The 20,882-nt window shown below is 38.4% G+C and overlaps 1 protein-coding gene across 4 annotated transcripts in view; it reads left to right on the top strand.

Moving 5' to 3' along the window:
* The window catches only part of ADAMTSL1 (ADAMTS like 1), a 1,078,174-nt gene that overhangs the window by 764,452 nt on the left and 292,840 nt on the right, over positions 1–20,882 (top strand). For all 4 annotated transcript variants that reach the window (XM_043891080.1, XM_043891079.1, XM_043891082.1 and 1 more), the window contains 2 exons: positions 1,893–2,019; positions 17,201–17,275. In XM_043891080.1, the coding sequence (XP_043747015.1) occupies positions 1,893–2,019; positions 17,201–17,275 (202 nt within the window). The remainder of the gene's footprint in view (positions 1–1,892; positions 2,020–17,200; positions 17,276–20,882) is intronic.

Below are 20,882 nucleotides of genomic sequence, written 5' to 3'. Positions count from 1 at the left end.
GAGGGTGGATCCATATGTCCTTGAACTCACCATTGGGTTTTGCTCCCAGAACAGTGCCTGGCTCAAAACAGAACTTCAATCACTATTGGCTGAATGGTTGAATATTTTTTATGTCTTTGCAAATAAGTTACTTCTGCACTCCATTTCACACTGTCCTTGAAATATAAGAATCAAGGCAGAGTTGCTCCGCTCCTATGTGGGTTCATTTACAGATAAGAATTTTGAAAATAATTTCACAGCGATTATAGGAAAGCACATCAAAGAAGTCTTAAGCTGGGCTTTACATGCTGGGCTTTACATGGATGAAGTTGGCATAAATTCTGAAATGGCCTCACTGTAGCTTCTGAACATATTGAGGCCAATTGCAGCTTGACCACAGTGAACACTCCAAAGATGGAACCAACTCCTTCACTCCCCACTTGAGAACTGGGCACTGCATTTTCCTGACATCTTTACATTTCAAAACTGATAGAATTACTGAAGGAGTTGTTGTTTTATTATCTATTTTTAAAGATGTCTATATGATTTTAGGGAAGAGGTACACATAACTACATTTTTTAAATGTAGCACATAGACAGCACAGTATTACATAGTTGTGCTTTTCAAGCCTTTGCCTAAACATATGTTTGCAATTGTTAGTTGGAGGTACAAAAAAATAAAAATCAATCCTCAAAGAAAGTTCATGCTAACAACCAAACTTTGGAAAGACAGGCTGGATTGTGGGGACATTGTGGAGATAAGCTCCTTCAAATGTCTCTACAGTTCTTATCTTTTTTGCCCATGACAGTAGTTGAAGTAGTTTAGGAGTAGGATAAGTCTTTTGGTATTAGATTTCACTGGAACTGTCAAGATACAACTGCTGTAGTTTAGTCTGGATTTGAATTTTTTTTAACTTGAACATTGCCAAGAAAAGATTAAGGATACAAATGAGTTTGCCCACATAAGTGATGAAGACTTCTGACTTTGTTAAGCCTGGTTTGGACAAAGCACAAATGTTTTATTAGATGCATTTAGAACTCGGCTGCTTATTAGCTGAGTGACCTTGGTAAGATTCATGACCTCACCTATAAAACAGGGATACCTTACGTGATTGTCTTGAGAATGAATGAGATGTGTGTCTTGGGCCTGATACAGGACAGGGCCAGGCAACAGCAGGCACTCACTGTGGGCTATCTCTGCTGCCCTTTGGGTCAACCCTCGTCTTCCACCACACGCATGCACGCCAGCCTTGTTTCTGTCGGCTGATTCTGTGCTTCTGTTTCTGTTTTCTTGGTTGAAGTGCTAGCTAGAAAAGGGAGTATGTTTAATTATCAGTTAGCAAACACTTATTGAAGTCCTATAATTTGCCAAGCACTGTTCTAGTTGCTTGGAAAACCTCAATGAAGCCAAGATACAGAACCCCACCTCTGTGCATCTTACATTCTAAGGAACTTATAGACTAACATAGAGATTATTCACAACATTTTTCCTGCTACATTTATCTCACAGTTGCATTTTTTTGTGATTTGGGTGAAGCATATTTACTGAAAGTAGAAATTATTTTGGAATTGAGGTTCTATAATATTAGTAGTTCAGGGTCTTCCTCTCTGCTTCTGCTTCTCTTCTTCCTCCCACCCACCATCCCTCCCTTTCACCTCTGTCCCTCCCATCTTTCTTTCTCTTTGTATATTTCAGTATATTTGAACTATGAAAATGTCTTTACCCATGCTACATTTTTGCCTTCTTTGCCTGATTCAAATTCCAGGTTGGTTTCTGTCATCGGAATGGATCTTCATCTCATCTTTATCTTCATCTCAAGGATGAAGGAGGCTGACTGAATGATGATGCGCCCCACCCTGCATCCCTTTAGCAGTAGGCACTGGGTTAAATTACACATCTCTCTTTTTTGTTAGATTGTTGGCTGCGATCATCAGCTGGGAAGCACCATCAAGGAGGATAACTGTGGAGTCTGCAACGGAGATGGGTCCACCTGCAGGCTGGTCCGCGGGCAGTATAAATCCCAGCTCACCGCAACCAAACGTAAGACACTCCAGAGATGGGGCCATCTCTGGGCCTTCTGATTTGTCATAGTCCCCTGGCTTAGCTTCCTGCAGCAATTAGGGAATGACATCTCCAACCAAATGAAGCCAAATATGAAAACCCTGTGGGAAGAGAGTTAGATTCTTTCTTTGTGGATTAGTTTAGGTAAGACAGGTCAGGTCACCCACTGTAATCCCACAGAGGAAACCTTTGCTTTAGAGGCACATTAGGAGGAAATTAGGCATAGATCTAGATATACTCAACAAGAATGAGCTTTGCTATCCAGCATGAGGACAGGCTACATCCTGACTCCTCACTGATTCATAGCCTGGCAGAATAGCAGAGAGAGTGGGCAGATTAGAACAAATGCTCTCCTGCCACTGTGAAATCACATGGTCTTCACTGACAAAGTGACCTTGGATCAGTGCTGATCACACGTGCCTCCAGAATGGATATTAGGCAGTGATTATGTGAAGCCAGTTATAGACTGTTGTGTCCCAATCTCTCTGTAGCAGCTGAATACATGTGTGCCTGCTATATGTGTATGTGCCTGGAACTTTACATGATCATCTCATTTAATCCTTATAACAACTTTGTAGCAAGGTACTGTTTATCCCCATGTTATGAATGAGATAACTGAGGCTTAGACAGATTACGTGACTTGCTCAGAGTTCCATAGCTATGAAGTATCAGAGCCAAAGTGTCAGCCCAGAGTCTGATTCCAGAGCTTAAATACTTATTTGTTCCTCTTGATTGTCCAAAACTCTGCTGTTTCCGGAGCGTTTGTAAAGCAGTTAGATGGATTATGGTGAGGTACTTTAAGTGCCTGCCCAGCTGGGTCCTCCTAGGGTAGATGGTGTATGTTCTCGAGATACTTGACCCAACAACAGACTCACCCAGCAAGCTAGATCATTTTAACCATACATGATCATCTGTGACTCACTGTTCTAGGCACTGTAGCAGATAGAGATAGAAATAAAACAACCCTTGTACTCAAGGTTGTTAACATTTATTTATTTTTAATTGAAGGTTGATTGATTTACCGTATTGTGTTGGTTTCTACCAAACATCAACATGAATCAGCCATAGGTTTATCCATGTCCTCTTGTCCCTGAACATTCCTCCCATCTCCCTCCCCACCCCACCATTTCTAGAATAACTTGACCTTTCTTGGCATATTTTCTCAATTTTGCCATTGTCTGCAATCCTCCAACAGATCCTTGATGAGGACTTCTTTGTACATGTCTCCTGTGATTTGGGAAACGAGAATGAATTTCTTCACTGACTATGGTTTTGTCCTCTTTACTTGTTGACTAGTTGGAGGAAAACACTTGATGTGTGGGGGGTTTGTGGCTTTAAACTACAAGGGACTTGTAGTTCCGGGGGAAAAAAAAGAAAGCACTGTTTGCTGGAGAACTATTCCGAGAAGACAGGAAAAGGCAGCTTGCCCAAAGGACTAGGCTCTGGGGAAGAAGAGGAGGTGGGAAGAAAGACTAGGAACTTTTAAATGCATGAAACATCAGAGATGCCAGCTTAGGGAACTCGCCCCTTTCTAACACGCCTCAGGCAGTGAAAAATGTGATTCTGAAGAAAAAAAAGGAAAAAAGACCTGAGCAGAAAGAATGATGAAGGGCAAAGTAAGTTAGACATTGATGTAGTACGTTCAGGTGAGATTTATTTTTCCTGTGGTCATGTGTTTGTTCTTCTATAAGATGAAAAATTAAACAATTTAGAAGATGAAAACCAGAGGAGGATAGAGGCATAATTCTTTTGTAAATCTCTGAAGTCATGGCGGGATATTTGCAGAAAAATAATTACATTTAAAAGGTACTTTGTGATTTTTTTGAAGTATAGAATTTATTAAAACCCTAAAGTATTTCTTATTGAAAAATAAAAATAAAAGGTTACTTTGATAGAGCTCTTCAAGGAATACTAAAGAGTTGAAGTCTTTCTAATTATTGGTGTTACATAATTGAATCAGTGTTTATTATCTAAGAATCTAAGGACTTCCATTAGGCACAAAAAGAGATGACAGACATTCGTGCAGTGACTGCTGTAGGGTAACTCCCAGGGGCATGTTTTCATGATGAGAATCCTTCCTTTATTCCCTCTTCCTTTATTCCCTCACATCCCTCTGCCTTCCTGTCCTCATAGAAAAGCCTGCACACTCTGCTCAGATAGATATTCCCCCTACCCTCCTGTTAAAGGGTGATCAGGGCCCTTTGGAGCCTGAGTCACTGGAACAAAGTTGGAGAAGCCCTGAAAGGATGAACTGCAGCCAATTGAGAGCCATAAGTCATCTCTAGGTCTGCAGATAGATACCTCAGCGAACAGTGCTCTATTCAAACCAACAGTGGGTAAATCACATAAGACACAAGCCGATGATGATCCATAATGACCAAAGGCGATTGATTCGTTTACCTTAGCACTGCCGATGCCTCATGACAAAATGATTTATATCAATAAAGCCCAGCCTATACATGCACCTCACCACAATCTATAGCAGATGCTGAACAAGCTGCCTCGTTTATGTTTTCTCCACCCCGAGAAGAACCTTCCACCGTATATTTACAGACTGTGAGATGACCCACAGGCAGGGGAGATGAAACTACTCTGCGGAGCCCAGTGTACCAGCCAGGGGAACGGCTCTGCACCCGTGAGGCCTGGAGGAGTTCTGCAGGTCTCTCCCTATGCTCTGCCAAAAGGCACTAAAAGCCAGCCACACAATCTTTTCAAACTCCTTATATCCATACTCCCCACATTGAATTCATTTTCTTCTGAACTTATATCCAGATTTTCCCCGTATGTTATCAAACCTCAGGGGAATAAAGAAAAAAACAGGAGAGTGGAGAAAGACCATGGTGGAAAGTGCCAGAAGGAAAAGGAGAAGTAGGAGAAGCTTATCAAGTAGCTGCCATTTGCTGATGAATAAAAACCAAACCGTCTTTGTAATAAAAGGCATTATTATTACCTAATACAAATGCAGAAAACATATATAAGCTGGACCAAGGCACTCTTGCCCTCCTTTTGAAGGAAAAGGCTGTCTACTGGGAGCCTTCAGCCTTTCCATTTTTCCAGATCACTTTTCCCTACTTCCCCAACCCAATGAAAAAATTATCAAATTTAGTTTATATTAACTTACTTTTGATTTTTGAAATTAAAAACTTATTTTTTTCTCAAATTTTTTGAACTTTTTATTTTGTATTGAAGTATAGCTGATTAACAATGTGATAGTTTCAGGTGGACATCAAAGAGACTCAGCCATGCATATACATGTATTCATTCTCCCCCAAACTTTCTCCCATCCAGGCTACCACATAACATTGAGCAGAGTTCCATGTGCTATATAGAACAACCTTGTTGGTTATCCATTTTAAACATAGCAGTGGGTACCTGTCCAATCTGATGTCTCCAGTTTTGCAGACCTCTCAAATGTATCTGCGTGTTTTGAAAATATCTTAGTATCTGTAAGTTCTCTCTCTATCTCCCTTGAGTGGTGACAGCTAGGTAAACTAAATTATATCAAGATACAATGAAGCTCCTAATACCTAACTTTCTCTCTCAGACTCTGCTTATGCTGATTTATAATGGCTATGAGTAAATATATTCTGGGGTTATCATGCTGGCTCAAAGATATTGAGATAAAGGATATTTATAATAAAAGACAGGCCTAATATTGTCAAGTAAAAAATACATATGAATTTTTTTAGAAAAAGCACAAAACTCGAAAGAAATTTCACTTTGTATCTGACTTCAGGCTATACTCACAAGCCACTCATTCATTCATTCAGCAGCAATTCACTCATTCATTTATTCAGCACAAAATATTTCTTGGGTACCTGCTATGTGCTGAGGAATTGTTACAGGTGCTGGAAACACAGGAAAGAGCAAAACAGACCAAAGTCTATTTTTCTCTTGGGGCTTACTTACTAGTGTTAGGGGCAGGCAAAGAGACTAAATGAATAAATTAATTAAATGTATATGTGTCATGTGGTGATACATAGAAAAAAGTAAAACAGAGAAGGAAAAAAAGTAGAACATAGAAAAGTCATAGAAAAAAATAAAACAGAGTAGGAGAAGAGCTAGAGATAGGGATGGACTGGCAGCCAAAGGTACTGGAGGGAATTGCAATTTTGCATAGGTTAGTAAGAAAACATTCGCTGATAAGATGGCGTTTTGAGCAAGGATCTGAGGGAAATACAGATAGAGTACCATGCACAAGGAAGGGGAAGAAAATTCTAGGCATAGACAAAAGCATGTGCAAAGGTCCTGAGGTAGAGACATTCTTGACATATTTCTTGACATGCAGAGAAGCTGATGTAACTGAAGTAAAGAGAGTTTAAAGAAGACTATAGGAAAAGAAGAAGACAGGACAACGGTGAGGTGGGATGAAGAATGGCACAGATGTTGTAGGATTTTATAGGGACTTTGGTTCTTAGTCTGAATAAGATGAGAAGTTACAGGAAGGTTTTGAGCAGACTTTTAATGACTTCATTTGATTTATGTTTTAAAGTATCACTCTATATGGTCTGTTGAAAATAGACTATAGTGGGTCTAACTGGATATAATAAGAGCAAGAAGTCTGGCTGGGTATGAGGATGACATGGACCATGGTAGTATATCCCCTGCTGGGTAAACTGCATTTCTTTGAGTCCAAGACACCATTGATTGAAAGATGTGTCATTATCTTATGCAACATTAAGTGGGGGAAAAAAGCCTCTGTTGAAATTAAGAAACTATAACACAATGCCTTCTGACTACTTAAGGATTTTTGTTGTTCAGTTGCTCAGATGGGTCCAATTCTTTGCAACTCCATGGACTGCAGCATGCCAGGCTTCCCTGTCCTTCACAGTCCCTCCCAGAGTTTGCTCAAACTCATGTCTATTGAATCGGTGATGCCATCCAACCATCTCAACCTCTCTTGTCCCCTTCTCCTCCCGCCTTCAATCTTTCCCAGCATCAGGGTCTTCTCCAGTGAGTCCACTCTTTGCATCAGCTGACCAAAGTATTGGAGCTTCACCTTCAGCATCAGTCCTTCCAGTGAATATTCAGGGTTGATTTCCTTTAGGACTGACTGGTTTGATCTCCTTACTGTCCATAAGACTCTCAAGAGTCTTCTCCAGCACCACAGCTTGAAAACATCAGTATTCTTCGGCACTCAGCCTTCTTTATGGTCCAACTCTCATATCCATGCATGACTACTGGAAAAACCACAGCTTTGACTAGACAGACCTTTGTCAGCAAAGTGATGTCTCTGCTTTTGAATACGCTGTCTAGTTTTGTCATAGCTTTTCTTCCAAGGAGCAAATGTATTTAATTTCATGGCTGCAGTCACCATCCACAGTGATTTTGGAGCCAAGAAAATAAAGTCTGTCACTGTTTCCATTTTTCCGCCAACTATTTACCATAAAGTGATGGGACCAGATGCCATGATCTTATTTTTTTGAATTTTGAGTTTTAAGGCAGCTTTTTCACTCTCCTCTTTTACCTTCATCAAGAGGTTCTTTATTTCCTCTTGGTTTTCTGCCATAATGGTGGTGTCATCTGCATATTTGTGTTCGGCATTCTTGCCATCACTTGATATTGTCAGTATTTTTTATTTTAGCCATTCTGACTGGTGTGTAGTGGTATTTCGTCATTGTTTAATCTGCATTTTATATATATATATATGTATATATGGATTTTTATATATAAATAATGGCTTATGATTTTGAACATATTCTTAGGTTGTATTAGTTCCCAGTTGCTGCTGTAACAAATAACCACAAACTTAATGGCTTAAAGCCACACAATTATTTTATAGTTCTTGGAGAGTCAGAAGTCTACAGTAGGTCTTGCTGGACTAAAATCAAGGTGTTAGCAGGGCTGTATTTCTTCTGAAACGTCCATTTTCTTTGATTTTTCAGCTTTTGAAGGCTCTCTACAAGCCTTGGCATCTTCAAAGCCAGTAACATAGCATCTTCAGATCTTTCTATGACTCCAACCACCTCTTTTTCCTCCCTCTTCCAGTTTAAAGAAGTTTTATGGTTATATTAGGCCTACCTAGATAATCTAAGATGCTCTTTCTATTTTAAGGTGAGCTGATTAGCAACGTATTTCATCAGCAACCTTAATTCCCCCCTTTCATGTAACATATTCATAGGTTCTAGGGCTTAGGATATGGACGCCTTTGGCAAAAGGAAGGGTGAGGAATTATTCTGCTGGTCACACATGTGCTTATTTCCTCCTTGATGTAGTATTAATTAAAGTTACTTGCCAATTTTTAAAACAAGCTTTTTGGTTTCCTCCTGTTGAGTGTAGAGAGTTTACATCTGCTAAGAACAAGTCCTTTGTTGGATTTGCAACTTAAAAATATTTATACCTTCTTTTTTCAAAGTTGTTCAACTTTATCTTTCACAAAGCAAAAGCTTTGAATTTTGATGAATACCAGTTTATTTTTTTCTTCCCATGGATGGTGCCTTTAATGTCATATCCAAGAACTCCTTACCCAATCCCAGGTCACAAAACTTTCTTCTGTGTCTTCTTCTGAAAGAGTTATAGTTTTATATTTTACCTTTAGATCTATGACCTCTTTTCAGTTAATTTTTATATAAAGTATAAGTTCTATGTGTACGTTGAATTTTTTGTTTAAGGATGTCCAATTCTTTCAGCCATTTGTTGAAAAGTTGATCTTTTCTCCCTTAAATTGTTTTCAAAACTATCAGAAATTCATTGTCTGTTTCAGTGTGGGTCTATTTCTGGGCTCTCTCTTCTGATCTTTGTGCCAGTTCTTTCACCAATACTACATTGTCTTAGTTACTGTAGCTTTAAGCCTTAAAATCAGGTAGTTTGATCTCTCTAATTTTATTCTCCCTTTCAAACTCATTTTGGCTATTATATACTAAGTCCTTTGACCTTCCATATAAATTTTACAATATATCCATATATACAGAAAATCTTGCTGGGACTTTTAATTTTATTCTATAGGTTGATTTGGAGGGAATTGATATATTTTATATGTGACGATATCAACCTATGAGCGCTTCATGGCTAGGCATTTATTTAGATCTTCTTTGATTGCTTCATTAGTCTTTTTTTAATTTTCAGCATATATTTTAGTTAGACTTATACCTCTTTCAATATTTTGCAGCTATTACAAAGGGCATCATACTTTCTATTTCAGTTTCCAGTTGTGTATTACTAGTTTATTTTGGCTATTTTGTGAACTTGCTAAACTCACTTAATCATTCTGAGAGTTTTTTAATTTTCTGCATAAACAATCATGTTGTTTACAAATAAGGATGGCTTTAGTTTCTCCTTTTCTATTTGTAAACCACTTATTTATTTATGGCCTTATCATACTGGCAAGGATGTCCAATATGATGTTGAGCAGATATGGCAAGAATGGCTATTCTTAACTTACTGACAATCTTAAGGGGGAAAGCATTCAGTTTTACACCATTGAGTATGATGTTAACTGTAGGTTTTTTAGTAAATGCTCTTTATCACCTTGAAGAATTTCTGTTCTATTCCTAATCTGCTGAGCATTATTCTCTTGAATGGATGTTCAGTTTTGTCCAATGCTTTTTCTACCTCAACTGATATGATCATGTGAAAGTTCCTTAAACTTTTATTATAATGGATAACATTAATTGATTTTCAGATAATCAACCTTGTACTCCTGAGATAAACTCAACTCAACTAAATCATGATATGTTATTCTTTATATAAATTACTGAATTTGATTTTCCAGTATATTGTTTGTGAGTTTTTAATATCTTTGTTCATGAGAGATAGTTGTCCATTTTGTCCTTTTTTTATACCATCTTTGTCTGGTTTTGGTATCAGCATGATGCTGACCTCATACCATGAATTGGGAAGTCTGTTCACTTCTCTTCTGTTTAGTGGAAGAGAACGTGTTTAGTGGAACAGATTGATGTTACTTCTTCTTCATGTGCTTGGTGGTATTTACCAGTGAAATTCTTTGGACCTGGAGTTTTTGTTGTTGTTGTTGTTGTTTTTACTTAAGCTTTTCAACATAAGGGATAGAGTTACAGTAACTGTTTTAATTGATTTATTTTTGTTTTCAAGTATGAGTGTATTTGAGGGAGTTTCTTTGAATGCTGGGTAATTTTTTACCTAATTTCAGACACTGCAAATTTTATCTTCTTGGATACTAGACATTTTCATATTCCTATAAATATTCCTGACTTTCGCTCTAGAAGCAGTTACTTGTAATCAGTTTGATCCTTTTGGTTCTTAAAATTTGATAGATGGACCAAAGCTACATTTGGATTAGTGGTAACTAATGTGCCCTGCTACTGAGACAAGACTCTTCTGAATACTCAGTGTTCCATGAATTATTTAATTTTCCAGCCTGACTGCTGGAAGAATATATTCCCAGTCGTAGAATTTGTGTTGGTTCTATTTTGTGTTTCCCTATTTGTGTAGTTCTTTTCCTGGCCTCAGGTTGCTTTTTCACATACATGTACTGATTAGTATATTGATCACTGCTGAACACCTAAAAGGAATGGTCTTAAATCTTCAGAGTTGCCTATATATTACTCTCTTCTCTCTGGACACAGAGGGATAACCTGTCCTTCAAACTCTAGTCACCTTGATGTCTTTGGACCCTTAGCTTTGTCTCCTTAACTCAGGGAAGCCTCCAAGCTCTATCCCAGTTCCCACTTCCATGGATGGCCTGGAAAAGTCTTTCAAGGCTGGGCAATGTTAAGGTTCTTCTCTTGTTTTCCTGAATCCCTGAAATTGCTGTCCTTTTTTTTGCTTAATATTCAGGGTCTTGAAAGTCAATATTTCATAGTTTTTTTCTGACTTCTTGATTGTTTCAGACAGGAGGTTAAGCCTGGGCCCTGTTCCTTCATCTTGACAGGAAACAGAAGTTTTAACCCTGGGTTCTTGATTCAGTTTTGCGATTATGTAGAAGTAGCCTGCTTTTGGCTCCCACTTTGGAAACGTTGTTAAGTGCTTTTGATTCCTTATCTCCTTACAACTCCCACAACAATTTGATTCCAAGAGGTTAAATACCGTATTCCACTATTGTCTTGTCATCTTCTTCCAAGCTGCTGACATCCATTTTGCAAATTTGATGTATTGCCTGTTTTGATGTTGGTTGGTACCTGTGTAGGCAAAGATAACTGTGACAGGGATACTACCTCTGTGAGAGAGAATATAAATGCTATTGACGGTGCAGTGCATTCTGACTTTATATATATACATATGTCTATATTCTGATGTAAACAATTGTACCTCTTAGAATCAATTAAATATGATATTTTGATTCTAGTGACAATAGGACTTGGTAACTGATTAGAGGTAAAGGTGAATTCAAGGGTGTCTCCAAAGTTTTTGACCTAGGCACCTGTAGGGATGAAGTTCCTCAGCTGGAGAGAAGGCTACAGCTTGTCTGGCCTGTCCACTATGCATCCTCCATTGTGCAAGTGCTGATAAACAGTAGGGGGGGAGAGGTTTTGAAAGACTCAAACCCTCAGTCTCACCTTAGTTTGTTGTATATATTTTAATAAAGTTGTCATGAAGAGAAGAAATAAGCCATTCAGATTTCCTCAAGATTGGCAGACTATTGGGAATTCCCTGGCAGTCCAGTGGTTAGGACTCCACACTACACTGCCAAGGGTGTGGGTTGGATCTCCCTGGTTGGGGAGCTAAGATCCTGCATGCCATATGGCATGACTAAATATTTAAAAAAAGAAAAAAAAGATTGACAAACTATTGTTTTACTTAAGTATAGTTGATTTACAATATAGTGTTAGTTTCTGGTATAGAGCAAAGTGATTCAGTTACACGTGTGTGTGTGTGTGTGTGTGTGTGTGTGTGTGTGTGTGTATGCACGAGCGCGTGCTGTGCTTAGCCGCTCAGTCGTGTCAAACTCTTTGCGACCCTATGGACTGTAGCCCACCAGGCTCCTCTGTCTGTGGGGATTCTCCCAGCAAGAATACTGGAGTGGATTGCCATGCCCTCCTCCAGGGGATCTTCCCAACCCAGGGATTAAATGCAGGTCTCCCGCATTGCAGGTGGACTCTTTACATCTGAGCCCCCAGGGAAGCCTATATATGTATGTGTGTGTATATATAATATAAATATCATTTTATGTATGTGTATATATATTCTTTTTCATATTCTCTTCTATTATTGTTTATTACTGTATTGAATGTAGTTCCCTGTGCTATACAGTAGGACCTTGCTGTTTATCTATTTTGTACATAGTAGTTTGTATCTGCTAATCCCAAACTCCTAATTTATCCCTCCCCCACCCCCTTTCCCCTCTGTTAACCATAAATTTGTTTTCTACATCTGTGAGTCTGTTTCTGTTTTATAAATAAGTTCATTTGTGTCATATTTTAGATTCCACATATAAGTGATATCATATGATATTTGCCTTTCTCTGTCTGACTTACTTTGCTTAGTATGATAATTTCGATATCCCTGCATATTGCTAAAAATGGCATTATTTCATTCTCTCTTATAGCGGTGTAGTATTGCACTGTTTTCATCTATATATTATACATCGTATTTATCCATTCATCTGTCAATGGACATTTAGGTTGCTTCCATTAGCACATTATTTTCATCTGTAGCCAACTGTATTAACAATGGCTCTTTCATTTAAAAAATAATAAGAAGATTAACTATCAGCTTCCTAAGCTTACAGAGAAGAAACTTTAAAAGCATGAAACTTACCAACGGGTCTAAAAATCAGACAAGCTCAGATATCAGGATAGGAAATCCTGTCTTTTAAAAAATTATTATTGTCAATTTTTCTGATACAGCAATGGATCACATGAATAAATCCATATATGACAAAATTAAAAAATATAAAATGTTTATTTTTTTAATGTTTATTGAAAGATGTGAAATGTACATACATTTGTAGATTTTTGAGGAAATATTTTAGGTAAAATTCTTGAGAACAGTTTTTTGAGAAAGCGATTTTACATCCTATAAATGTGAAATGACAGAATTTATGATTCCCATGGAAAAGTTGTCTCTTTAACTGAGAGAGATTATCTGATTTCTGAAGGAAGTCAGAATTGTTCACTAATAACCTAAAAATATGTTCCAATGATTGGCGTCATGGCTCTGTCAACAAAGCCAGAACAGATTAGAGCAGATTCATTTGATCATAGGGCAGTGTGCCTTTGTGGGAAAGTCATCCAAGAAATGCACAGCACGGTAAGAAAGAATGTGGCCACCTACCTTCCTAGCCATACCAACCAAATTAATTGTTGATGAAGCAGGTGATAAAACCAGCCTTCTCACACATTCTCCAGTGTCTTTTTTTAACCATTTTTAATTGAAGTATAGTTAATTTGCAGTGTTGTGTTAGTTTTATGTATATAGCAAGGTGATTCACTTATAGAGCAAAGTGATTCAGTTATACAAACACATACATATATATGTATTCTTTTTCAGATTATTTTCCATTATAGGTTATTGCAAGATATTGAATATAGCTCCCTGTGCTATGTAGTCCTAGTTGTTTATCTATTTTAAATATAGTAAGTGTGTATATATATATATTAATCCCAAACTCCTAGTTTATCTCCCTCCCCTACCTGCTATCCCCTTTGGTAATTATAAGTGTGTTTTCTGTATCTGTGAGTCTGTTTCTATTTCATAAATAAGTTCATTTGTATTTTTTTTAAGATCCCATATAGAAGTGATATCACATGATGTTTGTCTGACTTATTTCACTTAGTATGATAATCTCTGGGTTCATCCATATTGCTGCAAATGGCATTATTTCATTATTTTTTATGGCTAAGTAATAGTCCATTGTGCATTGGAATCTTCTTTATCCATTCATCTATTGACAGGCATTTAGTTGGCTTCCATGTTTTGGCTGTTGTAAATAGTGCTGCAATGAACATTGAGTTAGTGGTGATTTGGTCACTAAGTCGTGTCCAACTCTTGTGACCCCACAGACCATAGCCTGCCAGGCTCCTCTGTCCATGGGTTTCTCCAGGCAAGAATACTAGAGTGGGTTGCCATTTCCTTCTTCAAGAACATTGAGTTGCATGTATCTTTTTGAATTTTGGTTTTCATTGGATATATGCTCAGGAGCGGAATAGCTGGATCATATGGAAGCTCTATTTTTAGTTTTTTAAGGAACCTCCATACTGTTCTCCATTGTGGCTGCACCAGTTTACTTTCCCACACAGTGGAGGAGGATTCCCTTTCCTCCACTCCCTCTTCTCCAGCCTCTTAAACACCTCTCTGTGCACCATACTGTATTAGACAGCAAGTAGAAGAATCTTCCAACTCATCCCTAATCATTGAGAATTTATCATCTAATGAGACAGTTATTAGTACAACTCAAAGACTGGCTTTTTATCAATATGTGGCAAATAAAATTAATTTTTTTCCTATCTTGCTTTTTGCCAAATGAAGAGCACCATTTCTCAAAGTATATTCTGAGATGTATCAGCTAGTGTGAAAAGACGATACATAAAAAGTTTCCATGGGTAAACACATTGGGAACACACTAGTTAAACAGAGTGAAATGGAATTCTTTGGTTCAGGGATCTTAAGAAACTAATGTGCTTGGGAATTTCCATGATTGGACTATGATATGTGGTATTCCCCTGCATATTTTATCTTAGGTCCCTTTTGTAGGAACCATAATGTAGGACTGATGGTTTGTCTTCTTTGTCACTGAATATGTGCCTGATATGTGGGCTTCCCTAATGACTCAGCAGTAAAGAGTTTGCCTGCAATGTCGGAGATGCGACTTCTATCCCTGGGCTGGGAAGATCCCCTAAGGAAGGAAATGGCAACCCACTCCTGGATTTTTACCTGGGAAATCCCATGAACGGAGGAGCCTAGTATGCTTCAGTCCTTGGGGTCACAAAGATGCAGACACGACTTAGCAACTAAACAACATGAAGCCTGATACTAGGAGACACTCAAATAATATCTATGGAATAAAATAATGAATTTGGCAGTTGCCTGATGACCTCCTAGTTGTCTGCTCACCCTTTATAGCACCATAGGAGGATAAGTGAGGACTCTTCCTCCACCTGATGCTGGGTGCGTTGCTGACTGTTCAAGCTGGCACTAGCCCAAGTTCTCTGTATTTCTCTTTGACATGGCAAGGACAGAGGGCAATCTGGAGACATTCTATCTGGCCTGGTCTACTCTCTCCATCCTACCGTCTTCCCCCAACAACCTTCTAGGCTCTTCCCCATCTTCCTTGGGGAGTGTACAAAGGTGGCTGTGCCAGCCAAAAGCTTGGGTTAATTGGGTTAATGCCCCCGCATGTGGAAAGTGAGTCACTTCTCAACAGAACATGTGGGGGTCAGAAGCCCACTGCTGAGCACTGCAGGGCCAGAGAGCTTTCCTTTTACTTGCACTTTACTTGACCTGTGGATAAACAAAGACTTTCTATTTCTAGAAAGCCCATTGTTTTAACTGCTTTGAGTTTCTTTTATAAGCTTAAAAACCCATGGCTTAATGCAAGATGTTTAAAGGTCTGTGGGCCCAGTCTCAACGTTTGTTTTTCCTTTTCTGTATTCCCCTTACATATTTTGTTCTTCTGTGCCACAAACTCTTGGCTATCCAAAACCCAGCCTATTCTTTAACAGTGCCTGGCATTAAAAAACAACTAAAAGGTTGTAATGTGTGTAGAATGTTCAATATTGTAGAAAACTTGATAAATGTAACCTTTTAGGGAAGAAATTGAGAGCATATGATTCTTCTTTCTCATTCAGCTGGCTATGAGCTCTGGGCCTTGGAGCATTTAAAAACATCATCAAAGTAAACAGCATTTCAGTCGCTGTCCTTAAGGAGACTTGGAATAGACAGATAAAATGATATTTACAAAATACCTACTGTGTTCCAGACTATATGTCTGCTTAGTATACATATCTATAGTCATACTTACATCTGCTAACAGCAGTATTGTGAGTTAAGTGTTGGTTTCACTGTTTTACAAACAAAGAAACTAAGAGTCAGAGAAGTTAGAGAATGTCTGAAATTCATTTGTTGAAATTAAATTCTCCCAAAGACAGGATGATAATGTTAAGGTTCAGAGAAATTGGCTAGCTTTGGGGATTCTTTTACTTAAATGAAATTCTTTCAGTGATAGATAGGATGGTAATGTGTAATGCTGGAAAGATGTGAAACAGAGAATCCCACAGAGTTTCTGAATATGCTGATGAGTTTGAAAATACCTGCCTTTCTGTTGTCTTCTGAAATGCCCTCCTGATCTTTGACCTTCCATTACTTAACTATACTTCTCAGAGGCCTCATTTCTTTGTCATCAAATCAGAATGGTAGCATCCTCTTTGCCCGTATTATAAGTTTGGGGTGATGGAATAAATAGTAAAGTTTAGGGGAAAGTGAAATTCTTCAGTGCCATGCAAATATAAAGGATTCATTTCACAAATAGAGTTCTAAATGAGCACGCCTATGATGTGTTTGGGATACATGTTATATTCCTCTAATTTTTTAGCAAATGTAGGTTTGGGGAGTGCTTCCACTGAATTGTGGCTCAGTTTTCAAATAGGATGAAAATCGAATAATTTCTAAAATAATCTCTAATTCAGTCAATTTCTAAAAATTTTCAAAATCAAGAGGAAATGTTGGGGGGATGTTAATAAACATTTATGGGACACTCACAAAATATAGTATTAGCTGTTGATAGTGTGAAGGATATTAAAGGATGGAAAGCATGATTTCTGACCTAGAAAGTTGAAAAAATACAAGATAGTGCCTTCTTATCTGTGGTACTCATCCAACATACTCACTTTGCCCGAGGGAAATACAGATCAGATTTTAATATAATAAAATCTTCTTTAGAGCATTAGAACTTACTTTCTTTTTGTAATTCTACACAGTTGCTCCAGTTTAAAATATGAGGATGCAGGATCAGGTTTTAAAATTAGAAATGAACACTTGTAAATTCGTTTTTCAATATGTCAAAATTCATGTATTTTTTTTTTCAAAGGCCAGATCCCCATGAATTAGCAAGTGACCAGCTTTTTCAACGTATTTTATTTTGTAGAAAGTGGAAATTTTGATTCCCACATATTGGTGTTCAGATTTTAAACACATTTTTAAAAGATTGTCATTTGGGGGTGTTTGTAAATCAGTGCCTTACATAAGACACAATCAGTAATTTTGTATCAAATTACGTGCTTTAAGATTCTGCTTTGTTTCTCTCTAGTGGACAACACAGTGGTTGGTATTCCCTATGGAAGCAGACATATCCGTCTTGTCTTAAAAGGACCTGATCACCTGTGTAAGTAAACTCAGTTGTTGACTTTTGGATATGGGGAATTTTAGTCATTATTGTTCTGTTTTTTTTTCCCCCAGAAAAGATTAAGATTTAGGAATACAAATCTTAATTCTCTATCATAATATGATATTTTGAATACTTCTATTTCTCTTTCAGTTGCCTAGGAGATAGCAGAAACCTCTCTGGTAATTACCTCTAACCACAGTCATCCTGAAAGATACAAAATTGATGCTTCCAATAGATTGTTCCTGAGTTAAGCACATGTTTATGGTTTTGTGAATGTTATTTCTCATTCTCTCTCTTCTTCCTCTTCAGTCAATCTCAGTCTTTTCCTTGCCTCACCTCTTGTTTTTCTTCTTCTTTCCAACCTTCTCTCCCTCTTCTTCATTCTTTTTAATTTCTACTGTCATGCTCCATTACGTCATCAACTCAGAGGAACATAGAAACTCCTCACAATCTTAACCCAATGGCATTTAAAGAGAACTATGTGGTCTCATTAAGCACACCAGGTAGAAAAGATAATGCAAGACCCCAACATCTTGAAGATAGCTTTTGGAATTCAGGATTGAAGGGTAATCATAACCCCAAAGATCAAATGGTAGCAGGGTCCCACCAGAGCCTGGGCAAGAATTGATCTCTAGTCATGCCAAGCCAGCAGTACATAGCCACATCTTTTTTTTTTTTTTTTTTTGCCGTGTAGTGTTGTTTAGATGGAGACTTGTAAATCACAAGCAGAAAATTATAGGCTATAAACCCGGGAGAGAATAGGAGAGGATATGCCAGCATTCTCTGCAAAATTCACTTCCACTGAAAGACTTCTCTTCAGTTGGTCCCTTGAGCGTTTCTGATCTCCTCCGCTGTGACTGTTCCTAGGTTCCTCCAGAGCCATCTATCATCTTCTGCTCTCTCTTCCCTCCCACACACTTGCCTAAGAAGCCAATTTAGGTAGCAAGCATTATCTTTTGGCAATTGGATTATAAATGAAATCATTCCAGAAAGACAAACAAGAGGGAGACAAATTGGAGCCTGTGAAAGTTCAGAGAGCCTACTGAAGTCTTTCTAAAAATAAAAATAATTGCATTTCATGGGAAAGGTGGGATGAGAGGTCATGTGACATAAAGGAATAAGTAAGGTACAGTCCAGGCAAAGTCAAAAGACTCTGGGAAACCACCTTATATGGATTCAAGTCCTTTTTTAACCCTGAACAACTCCCCAAAATATATTGTTCACATGTCCAAGGATGATATATGTTTGTACACTATTACCATTCAAATGATTTGTTTTTCCCCTTGAGAACTGGACAGAATTAACTGCTGGTATAACAACCTCAGTCAAAAAAAGTATTTTTCTGTGCAATGAGGGGCTAAAATAAAAAGTCTAGACCAGTCCATCACCAAATGGGGGACTTATTCCTCATTGCAGAAGAAAGGACCCACCCAAAGGAATAGATGTAAGAGGAAAATTCATTTTTGTAAATGTAGTGGCATCCCAGACTTCCTAATTGTATGATTACTAAGAAGCTGAAGAACGGCTTTGTTTGGTTTAATTACTCTAGAGATTGGATAGGTGAAGCTTCAAATGATAATCATAAATGATGAAAAGCAAAACAGAATCTGCTTTTTCTGCCAACAGGCATACTATTGATAGCATATGTATAACTAAGGAAGTTTTGGTATTTGCAATATAACTCAGTAAAATAAATGTGTGAATAAATGTTGCCCTGTTTTTCTTGCAAGCCTTTCATCCTTCAGTCCCAGAAGGTGGCCCAATGTGAGTCCAGTTGTAAATATTTAGGGGGCTTCCCTGGTGGCTCAGATGGTAAAGAATCTGCCTGCAATGCAGGAGACCCGGGTTCGATCCCTGAGTCAAAAAGATCCCCTGGAGAAGGGAATGGCTACTTGCTGCAGTATTCTCACCTGGAGAATTCCACAGAAAGAGGAGCCTAGCAGGCTACAGTCCATGGAATCGCAAAGAGTTGGACACAACTAAGTGACTAACACACACTCCAGGACGTGAGTAGATAGTCTTTCCAGGCCCAGCCCATCTTTAGTCACAAGTATCTTGGGAAAGATAGCTGGGAGGCCTGGTGATGAAATTGAATCAGATACTCAGGCTTAGATCTTCATGAGTTTTCCAAAACTAAGTTAATTTATGTCCTGGAGATCCCTCCACAAATTAGCAAAGGCAGCTGGAGGAGGGAAGGCTAGGGAGAAGAGACACAGAGCAATTGCTTTCCTCTGATGATAACCACTATGCTTGTCCCACTCCGTGTTGTCTCCATGTGCCTTATATTCTTCTATGAGGTCCTCCCTGCACTGTTGCCTGGGTGGAAGGCCAGACCTACTCCCAGAGAAGGGCTGCTTGAGTTCATCTGGGACAAGGGCATTAATTGGACACCATTTCCTACCCATTGCTATTCCTTCTGGTGGGAAACCTGAAGTAGGCAACATCTAGAGTAATTTAGTGTAACTATACTGGATATCTTAGTGCCTCCAGAAACCTCAAACTGTCCTTAACTCCAAAACCTCAATCTACAGAACATACAAGAGGGGAGTCATTCTGACTAAATGACTAGGGGACCCAGATCCCTACCCTACCAGGGGTTGTTTCTGCTAAACAACCCTGCTAAAAGCAAAGGTCTTTGTGCAAGTTTTAAAACCATTGTTAGACTTAGTCCATCCATGTTTCTAGTGGAGGTCATGGAATTCCAGTTGAGCTATTTCAAATCCTAAAAGATGATGCTGTGAAAGTGCTGCACTCAATATGACAGCAAATTTGGAAAACTCAGCAGTGGCCACAGGACTGGAAAAGGTCAGTTTTCATTCCAATCCCATAGAAAGGCAATGCCAAAGAATACTCAAACTACCGTACAATTGCACTCATCTCACATGCTAGCAAAGTAATGCTCAAATTTCTCCAAGCCAGGCTTCAACAGTATGTGAACCGTGAACGTCCAGATGTTCAAGGTAGATTTAGAAAAGGCAGAGGAACCAGAGACCAAATTGCCAACATCCATTGGATCATTGAAAAAACAAGAGATTTCCCAAAAAAAACATCTATTTCTGCTTTATTGACTATGCCAAAGCCTTTGACTGTATGCATCACAGCAAACTGAGGAAAATTCTTCAAGAGATCAGAATACCAGACCACCTGACCTGACTCTTGAGAAATCTGTATGCAGGTCAGGAAGCAACGGTTAGAACTGGACATGGAACACAGACTGGTTCCAAATCGGGAAAGCAGTGTGTCAAGGCTGTATATTGTCACCCTGCTTATTTAACTTGTATGCAGAGTACATCATGAGAAACACTGGACTGGATGAAGCACAAGCTGGAATCAAGATTGCCGGGAGAAATATCAATAACCTCAGATATGCAGATGACACCACCTTTATGGCAGAAAGCGAAGAAAAACTAAAGAGCTTCCTGATGAAAGTGAAGGAGAAGAGTGAAAAAGTTGGTTTAAAACTCAACATTCAGAAAACTAAGATCATGGCATCTGGTCCCATCACTTCATGGCAAATAGATGGGGAAACAGTGGAAATAGTGACAGACTTTATTTTTCTGGGCTCCAAAATCACTGCAGATGGTCACTGCAGTCATGAAATTAA

Source organism: Cervus elaphus, chromosome 29 (genome assembly GCF_910594005.1).
Source record: "Cervus elaphus chromosome 29, mCerEla1.1, whole genome shotgun sequence".
NCBI lineage: Eukaryota > Metazoa > Chordata > Mammalia > Artiodactyla > Cervidae > Cervus > Cervus elaphus.
Note: the sequence above shows the minus strand (reverse complement) of the source record. Positions and strands in the feature narration are given on the sequence as shown.